Here is a 9,174-nt window from a genome sequence, read left to right as displayed (position 1 = left end):
CCGCGCCGCCAGGGGGCGGGGAGCGGGAACGCCGCGGGCGGAGACAGCGCGCCGGCCCTCTGTTTATAGGCATTATGGGGCTCTGTATTTATATAGAGAGAAACGAAGGTTTTTGCAAAAATAAAAAAAATCAGGTGGCTTTCCCACGGGCAGGCAAGGGATGGCCACCTTTCTGGCAGGGGGGAACGCGTGTGTCGTGACCCTCCCACTCTTAGGCCCACTTCGCGGAAATAGCAGACCCCTCCCGAGCTCGCTTCGGTGAGGGCGGCCAACACGGCAGCATCCGAGCCCGGCGGTGATGCGTCGGGGTGCCGCACTCCCTGTGCAGGCGGGAGGGCCGGCGCCCCCTGCAAGCACCGGCCAGGGGGCAGGGCCACCGGTCAGCCCCGCGGCAATCCCCCCCTCCAGTCGGTGGGGCACGTGGGGGCCCCGCCGCATCCCCGACTGGTGTCAGGGGCAGCTACCTCCTGGCTCGAGAGGCACCCGCCACCCGTGTCCAAGCCCCGAGCTTACAGGCGTGGGCCTGCACGTAGGGCACCCGCCAAAGGATTTGGAAACGCGGGAAGTGCCAGGCGAGGTGGAGGATGCTTGCCAGTAGTAGGGATGCTTGGGCTTGGAGCCAGGATGGATTTGGCTTCAGACATCAAACGTGTTCCTTAAGAACAAACAAAGTCAAGGCTTTGTCTAGCAGGTCTTCAAAACCTCCCAGGATGGAGACTCCATCGCCTCTCTGGGTAACCTGTCCCAGTGCTTCACCACCCTCCTCGGGAGAAAGTTTTTCCTAATATCCAACCTCAACTAGGGTATTTATACCCAAAAGCTTGCAAAGAATTTTTCCAACTATATAAGTTGGTCTGATAAAAGATATCGGATTTATCAAAAAAACCTTGTCTGCCTGTGTTATTAGACCAACATGGCTACAGCTAACACCCCAGCTCCCTCCCTGCAACTTGAATTGAAGCTGCTGATTCGGGAGGCTTCGCTCTTTGTTGCATGCCCCAAAGCTGGTGCCTCTCTGATGGGGTCATTAAGTATTGCCATGGACTGGGTCTCACTGCAGCCCCATCGTGCCCGGGAGCCAAGCCACCCACCTACCAGACCAGGAAGTCATCCCCACCACCCACATCTTTTCCTCCGCACATCTCTGGGCAGCATCTCACTGGTTGGCACCCACAGGTTCCCCTGACTCGGGGCACTGGCAGCACACTGTGCTCTCTGTCCCTTTCCAGCACCCTTGTTACAAATCCCTGACCTTACTCCCTTCTCTGTTCATTTAATATTTATCCCACAAATTCAGTTGTTAAATCTTCCTTTTTAAGAACAGTTTATTGTTTCTGGTGGGCACTGGCTCATGATACCCCTTGGCACGGCAAAAAGGTGCATCACCCAGTGGCAGAGCGTGGATGCTGAAGGAGTCAAGTGAACAGGATGCGACCAGGATTTTATCCCCAGTTCCTCTCCCACTTGCAGCCCCAGGTCTAGGAAGTTCTGATCCCCAGGCCACATTCGATAGTGAGTGATGCCCCTCTTCCTCCAAAAATGGGTCCAGTCCCTTTGTGAATTTGGTGAAACTAATCTTGTCCTTTCCCACCACATTTGGTGGCAATAAGTGCCACCTTTTAATGACCAAATTTCATGTTATTCTTATATTATGATAGTAACTAGTACATGCCCATTTACTTTTCCTCATGAAGTCAGTCTGCAAGGGTGGTTCCCGAGTCTTTTACACCCAAGCCCCCCTCAGAAAATGCTGCTTCTCAGGTTTCACTTGTTTTTTTGATGACAAATAGAGCTGTTGCTCTTGCAAATTCAGCAAGCCCACAGCAGAGCAGGGTGTTTTCAACACCTTATTCCTGTTAGCCAAGGCGATTCACATAATAAGCCCAGAGATTGCAAAGTGCTAACATGGCACCCTTGAAAGGACCTTAAAGCACCGCAGGTACCACAGTACCTGGGATTGGGAATCACTGGTCTACAACATGCATCTCTGCTCTGCCTTCTAGTTTTCTCTGCATGAATACATTCCACCACCTTAGCTTAGAGGACATGTCATTTCCTACAGGTCAAATATTTTATGGGTGGCACACAACTGAGAAACCTCAGTTCCTCTCCACATCCTTAAGCAGGGCACTGAGTAAAACCTCAGAGCTCTCACAACAACGGTCTGAACACAACACAAGGACACAGGAACACACAGCTAAACCTGCCTGCCTTCGATCCCCTTCATCTTTCACATGTACCTTCTAATTCTGGATGGCAATTTCCTTTATTTTGGGCCTGATTTTTGAAGATGCTGGGCACTTTCCCACCCCCTTTCCCTCCCTCCATTTCAGTTTGTTCAAAGTTTCACAACACGTGCGACATACATTAAAAGGCCACTTTCAAAAGTAGGTCCTACGTTTTCCAGCCCTTTGTAAAATGGGCATATTCACTGCTCATATACACTATAGTGAGGAATAGGTAATGCATGAGAAGAGCTAGGAAGATATAAAACCCCTACAGAATACAGTGAAAAGCCCAAATTTCACTTTCTTTAGTTTGATCATAATCTGATGAGAAATGTCTCCTTGATATCCCATGAATGACATCTGGTAGAGTTCATATAGTGAGGAGGAAAAGAGATTATGTAAGTTTAATGATAGTAATAGGACTAATTAATTGCAGTCCAGTGATTTAATTCACAATGGGTAACAAGTGCTGCCCTCATCACTCAAGTCTATATTCTTCTATTTGTTTCTACAGGATTGCATACAGTGAATTAAAAAAAAAAAGAGTATTTACTACCTTATTATTTATATTTAAACTGTATATGATCCAAATGGCTTAAAAGGGACTTTTTCTTCAGGCCTAACCCCACTGCTGTAGTAGGAAAGGTACAGGATAGGGGATGTCCATAGTAATAAGATTCCATGGATCAGTAAGTATTTATTAAGAGCTTTTCCAAACAGGTTATGAATAAGTAACAGTAGCCGGCGCATCTACACATGCATTAATACGCGTTTGTTAATACACATTAAATTCAGTACCTCCATTCTGAAGTACTACAAGGCACAGCAGCCTATTTTAATGCACATTAGCAGAAGCACACTGTTTTTCTGTGATGCTTTAATACGCATTAAAATAAGCTAATGCACATTAAAGCATACATGTAGACACACCCAAGAAAAGTGTATTGCTGTAAATCAGAGACTTTCCAGTGGAAAGAAATGGCTGGAATGCTGATCAACCAAGTCACGTTCGCTCCATGCTTCCAGTCTCTAGGCCCAGTCCCAGAGCATGAACTGAATTCTCACTTTCCAAGTCGGTTTTGTGATGCTTTAACTGTTGTTTTTTTAAGGCAATATAGTTTAAACACTGCAACGCTCTGATGTGAATGCACTTATACTGCTATAAAAGGTACCTAAGCCAATCTAGTTGATTTCCCTAAATTTCCAAGAACATAGACATAATTGATATACTTTTGTCCCCATCAAGGACTGTACTGATTGAACTGTTTTGGTAAATAGCCTGCCTGCAGCTGGTATTTAAATCAGCACAGCAACCAACCCCTTCAGACACACTCACTACAGCAAACTCCCCTACTGCTACAATCAGTCTCTTCCCCTTCTTCCTGTACCTGGCTGGAAGGGTCACCTACAAGGCGATGCAGAACAATACAAGCCCTTTCAAACTTCCTCACCACAGGTAACCAGCTTCTCTCCTAGCACCACTAGCTTTCACTATCCTGAACAGCAGGAGTCAGGTGGTTTCCCAGGCAGCAGAAAATGAGTGCGTGACCCCCACACACCTCCTGCTAGGATGCAAGCCTATATAAGAATGTGATTATAGTTTGACTACTTGAGGCCTCTCCTAATTACTAATAAAGTCACAGTGATGCTGAAGTCTGAGCAATAAACATACCGAGGGTAACCAGGGCAGGGGGAGGGGAAATAATTACATGTCTGTATATTTAAAAAAATTACAAATGTAATTTACATTAAAGAATGACATTAAAAAGTTGCCCTTTATAAATTGCTGTTCTGTGTCATAATATTCTGATACAGGCCTGAGATATACAGTTCTTGAATATTTTGTTACTAACCTCCAGAGTCTTGGCATTTAATTTAAAAGTACTACCCTACATACTCCGATTTGCTTCATGGTTATAAACAAATCTAAATAAAGTTTTCCTGTTGTTTTACGCTGTTCTGAAGAGTAAATAATGTTATTTTGACCAACTGTATAAAGCAGCCTGGGACTTTAATGTCCAGGATGCTACATACATACATTATAATACAGTAATCAGTCTTGAGGCAAATGTAGCCTTACAAGGGTCAATCTGGTCATTCACAAAGGGTTCTTACCATTTTGAAAAGGACCTGATTCTAACTTTTGCTGGAGGATCTATTTACACTACAAAGATACTTTTGTTTTTTTTAAGATTTCAATACCTTTCACAATAAAGGTTACAAGGTTAAATTATTCCAGCCAACCTTGCCACGCTCTTCAGTTCACAAAGAGTCTCCATAGATTAAACTATAAAACTATTCTTTACACCTAAATTCAAACTGGGAATCTCAGCTGTCATCAGCCAGGATTTCAGGATACTCTTCCCAGAACTGATCCCCAATAATGTCACAGTGCAGCGGGACAACTTTATTCCTGGTCCGTGTCACTTCAACTTCCTTCTCTTCAGTTTCCTTTGGAAATTGGATTCTTTTTGTAGTGACCTCATTAACCTGCAAATAAAGATGCAAATTTGATCCTTTCTCTGCTTTATTTAAGCAACAAGATAAGATTGTTCAGTTCCTGGAACACAGAGTCTGATTGAATGCTCCTAATTCCTTCATTGTACTAATGCTAACGTTCCCATCCTAGTGAGGCTGGCACAGGCCCAAATATTCACTTTGGATTATATCATGTCAGGCTTGGAAAACCTGTCATTACAATTAATCATTGTGGATGCAGAACTTGCTTGTTCAACTTTTGTCATGATTCATAGTCATTTTTTTAAAAAAAGCAAATAAAGATGAAGTCCTAGGCAAGCAGAATTTTTCAAGGTGGCATGCACGGTCAAGACGACATGCACAAGAATATAATCAGTCTATGCAGAAATGCCCAAATGATTCACATTTCAGGCATTAAGACTTTCCTTTTATTTACATGGCCAGATATTTCTGTACCACCTCAAAAAAAATTACTCCTCTCTATCCGTAACTGTTTTTATCTATATCTATAACCATTTCTCAGAATCTGGAACACGTCCCTTTACGGACAGCCACAGAAGCTGACAATTTAACACCAGAATCATTTGGTGGTTTCGTTGTGGTTTGTAAATTGCTCAGCGCTTTTTTTTTAAAATGTGAGGGTGGACAAGCTGTTAAAATGCCTTTACCTTTTGCCATATTAGTACAGTTCCTTTCCTATACAGCAAGGGCTCATTGTTGTAGTTGATGTTGAATTCGGAAAATAAAATTTCATTCTTATCTCCAGCCAAAGTTCCCTGAGATTGAAAAAAAGAAAACAAACACATACACCCCTTATAGCCTCATTTGTTTATAACTTTCTAACAGCATGGAATGAAAGACTAATTGTTAAATATAATTAACTAGCAATAGCATTTAATAGTTTTATCATCATCAAATGACTTTGCTAAACATTAATCAATCTTTGCAATATCCAAAGTTATTAGAGACTCAGAATCAGTAGTTATGGAATTAAAATGCTATACAAAGTTTAAATAAAATCTCTCTCTCTCAGTTATGCCCCTCTGCATTGCAAGAACAAGACAGAAAGACAGAACTCATCTCACCTTCAGACAAACACCACGTACACACAAGCAGCTGACCTTGCTGAATGGACAAGACATGACTGCATGTGCTTAAAACCATTGAGGAACTAGATTTTGCCCATGTTGTCCGTCTAGTAAGAACAAAAATATTCTTTGCAGCTGATCATCTTAAAAAGAAAGTGATCTTGGAAGATTCTCTCACCTGTAATCTATTTTGCGCTTGTACTGGAGTCAAGCCACTTCGCTGCACAAGCATCCAAAATACTGTATTGTAGAGGTTATTAATGTGGCCTGTCAAAATAGGAAATCATGTCAAAGGAGAGACAGACTATCTGCAAATTTAGTGGACTATTCAGGGAAGGCCTTTTTCCCATCCCCAAGAGAGAAAACAAACCCATCAGTTATCAATGCCCCACTCTATGGGTTTCCCTTCTTTTCTAAAGATGCTTACAATCAGCTTGTCTCCAGCTGAGGTAGTCCTTTAAATTCTGGTTGCTGGGGTATAGCACAACTCTTCCATCAAATCCTGGCGGATACAGAAGTGGCTGGTCCTTAAAATAATCCTTCCAGTAGAAGACATAGCTGGAGGAAAACTGGGAGACTACGTGGGTCATGAACTTACTTGCAAAAACAGAAAAGAGAGAGAGAGAACAGATGTTAGCTGTTAATTAAAACACTCATACCTTTCTATCTGTAAACATATGGGGTAACACTGATAATGGCTGGTGGAGAGCTGTGCTGCTTAAGTTCCTTATGATTTTATGGCCCACCAGTGATGCACAGGTTCTTTCTGAGCAATGAAAAATGTTAAGCACTGAGGGTAGAAAGGGAAGTAGGCTACCAAAACCCTCTATTTTTGATAGAATATTTTTTTAACCCTATGTTATTATATTTATCTTTCAAAAGCGGCATACACAGAAAGATAACCTCAAAACTTCACAGCTAATTGCAGGATATACTTATACTGTACATATAAGCATAACACATCAATTTTACCTATACCATACAGACAAAATATGTAAACAGGAAGAGGCAAAGGTAAAAAGAGGGTATAAATACAACTTTTCCCCATGAGATATTAAGTCTGGGAGGAATTGCTAAATTCCAGAGAGGAAGTTACCTTGCTCTTCTTTTAAACCAGTTGCTTTTCTTCTTAAAAACAAAATTGTATTCATCACTCTGTCCATACGCAATGGCGATATCCTCCAGCTCTTCCATCACCGTCTGGGCACACTTGGTCATCAAATGCAGGGCACGGTCATCATTGGGCTTTGTGAAACCATGCTTCTCAGAGAACCTTCACAGAGAGCACACAATCAGAAACATAACTTTGTGAAATCGACACAAGCAAGGCGTACAGGCATGTTTTCATCACACGTACTTCCTACAGGCGCTGATGTTTAAAAATCCCACGCATGTCGAAAAAGAATTATCTGCAGGTATAGAAGGGAAACCCCTCCATTTCTAGCACCTGGAAACCTGTTCTTTTCTCCATCAATATTTATAATAACTATTTAACCCTCAACCCAAATCAACCAGATGCAGACAGGGGGATGTATACAGGCACTCTGCAGCCTCATTATGCTTCCAGACTAAATTTCTTGACTACTCAGGGAAAACCTTTTTTTCTACACTTCCAGCCTTTAGCTAAAATGCTGAAGAGCTTTCAGACTTTACCTGTACAAAGGCTCACATCAGCACATTGTCAGAGCCTGCGTGCTTTCCTGCAGGGGTGTTAGACTCATCTGGCCCCTGCGAGCTGGATCAGTTAATTCTGGGACCAGCACGCAGGACTGATACGGCACAGCAATGTGTGCAGCACCAGCTCTGTGCTAGTCCCCTGTGCTACGTACAGCTGAACCCAACACTGCAGGCGTTACAGCAGGTTGGCCCAGGGTATGGGCTGCATTTAGCGCTGTGCCAGCTCGGCCCTGGGCACTGGCTCTGGGCCCGGTCCGAATTGAACCCCAAGCCATCCATGTGCCCTCGAGCCAGCACACAGGGTTGGTTCAGCGAGAAGCCGCATACAGCAGGCCCCTGTGCCAGAGCCATGCACCGCATGCAAATGAAGCTGAGGATCAACCCCCTGTGCTTCATGCAGTGCCTGTGGGTCCAGCCCAGGTGCCAAACCAGCTCCGCGCAGGCCGAGACCCACGGGCCAGATCACAGGGCTTCACGGGCCAGATGCAGCCCACAGTATTTTGAGACCCCTGCTTTACTGAATCCCTATGAAGCAACACCACTCACGAGTCTTCAGCTGAATGGTGCATCCGGGTGCAACATCCTAGTCGAGCTCCTCTGGGCTCTGGCCAAGCTGGTCATCTACAAGACCATGAAGGAGGCTCTGGCTGGGAGGAGCCCAGATGAGCATCTTCCTGCCCCTCCCATGCTCGCATCTGCGTCCACTTTCCAGCAGCCTCCGCCTGCATCGCTGTGGTCGGTTTCCACAGAGACCGCAGCAGCAGGACCAGGGTTTCCATGGAGACTGGCCCTAGGAGCGCTGGCAGGATCCTAGGGTGGTGGCAGCGTGGCCTGGCTTACACGGATCCCAGCTCTGGACCGTTGTCATGGCCACAAGACCCCAGTCCCTGCCAAGGCGGCTGGGGCCGTCTCCATGGAAACCCTGCCCCTCCCTGTCATGGCTCCTGGGGTCTCCAACAGAAACAAGGCAGGGGCTGCTGGGAAACCAGACCCAGAGCAAGAGCGCCCATATCCCTCGGCAACAACCCCCTCTCCATCCCCAGGGCCCCATGGCAACGCAAGACCCTGCCCCCGGCCCTACCCATTTCTCGCGCTCCTATTGGCCGAGGCGTCGCCCCCGGCAACCGCCCCGCTTAGAACTGGTGCTGCCATTGGCTGGGCCCGCGGGCCTTCCGGAAGCGCGCGGCGCTTACCGGTGGAAGTTGCGGCCGTCCAGGCGCACCACGACCCAGGTGTTGGGCAGGCAGGCGTCGTCCGCCTCAAAGGCCCGCACGTACTCGAACTTGCTCTTGGCCATGGAGACCACACTGCCACTCAGCCTCGCCCGCTCGCCGACCGCCAGTGCCCACAGCCTCATGCCTTCACCCGGAAGCGCTCCCACCAGAAGCGGCACCTTTCTGCCTCTCCATTCGTTGGTCCCTCAGCCCCGCTCCCGGAAGTTCCGCCCTTTCTGCCTCCCGACTCCATGATCCCTCAGCCCAGCTCCCGGAAGTTCCGGCCCGTCTTTCTCCCTGGGAGAAAGAAAGTTCCGGCCCTTCTGCCTTCCGACTCTCTGGTCTTTCCTCCCTCCTGCCACGTGCCCGTCGCCATGGCGACCCCATTGTCCTGGGGTCGCCATGGCGACGGGCACGTGGCGGCGGCGGGGAGCGTTGGCGGACCCCGCGCGAGGCCGACGGCCGTTGCCTGCGCTCACAGGCCCCCCC

The 9,174-nt window shown here is 46.6% G+C and overlaps 1 protein-coding gene across 3 annotated transcripts; it reads right to left on the bottom strand.

Annotated features, from left to right (window-relative positions):
- Nucleotides 1–2,788: 2,788 nt before the first annotated feature.
- THG1L (tRNA-histidine guanylyltransferase 1 like) lies at nucleotides 2,789–8,854 on the bottom strand. Of its 3 annotated transcripts, XM_019535291.1 has the most exons (6): nucleotides 8,665–8,854; nucleotides 6,891–7,067; nucleotides 6,222–6,391; nucleotides 5,973–6,061; nucleotides 5,375–5,482; nucleotides 2,789–4,718 (listed from the first exon to the last, which is right to left on the bottom strand). In XM_019535291.1, exons 1-6 carry the CDS (start codon nucleotides 8,826–8,828, stop codon nucleotides 4,557–4,559), a joined length of 870 nt encoding a protein of 289 aa, XP_019390836.1. In that variant the 5' UTR covers nucleotides 8,829–8,854; the 3' UTR covers nucleotides 2,789–4,556. The 3 variants fall into 3 exon arrangements, with proteins under 3 accessions (XP_019390836.1, XP_019390837.1, XP_019390838.1); XM_019535292.1 differs by lacking the exon at nucleotides 8,665–8,854 and having other exon boundaries at nucleotides 6,222–6,387; nucleotides 6,891–6,979; XM_019535293.1 differs by lacking the exon at nucleotides 8,665–8,854 and having other exon boundaries at nucleotides 6,222–6,296; nucleotides 6,891–6,957.
- Nucleotides 8,855–9,174: the final 320 nt, after the last annotated feature.

The sequence above is a fragment of the Crocodylus porosus genome, unplaced genomic scaffold, assembly GCF_001723895.1.
Source record: "Crocodylus porosus isolate Cpor-Errol unplaced genomic scaffold, CroPor_comp1, whole genome shotgun sequence".
Classification (NCBI taxonomy): Eukaryota; Metazoa; Chordata; order Crocodylia; family Crocodylidae; genus Crocodylus; species Crocodylus porosus.
Note: the sequence above shows the minus strand (reverse complement) of the source record. Positions and strands in the feature narration are given on the sequence as shown.

What these genes read in the sequence shown, in the direction of transcription:
- THG1L (XM_019535291.1), bottom strand. Translation starts at nt 8,828, where the DNA reads ATGAGGCTGTGGGCACTGGCGGTCGGCGAGCGGGCGAGGCTGAGTGGC. An exon ending in GACGGCCGCAACTTCCACCG is followed by an intron (nt 7,068 to 8,664) that starts GTAAGCGCCGCG and finishes CTCTCTGTGAAG; the next exon opens with GTTCTCTGAGAAGCATGGTT. An exon ending in CTGTACTAATATGGCAAAAG is followed by an intron (nt 4,719 to 5,374) that starts GTAAAGGCATTT and finishes CTTTATTTGCAG; the next exon opens with GTTAATGAGGTCACTACAAA.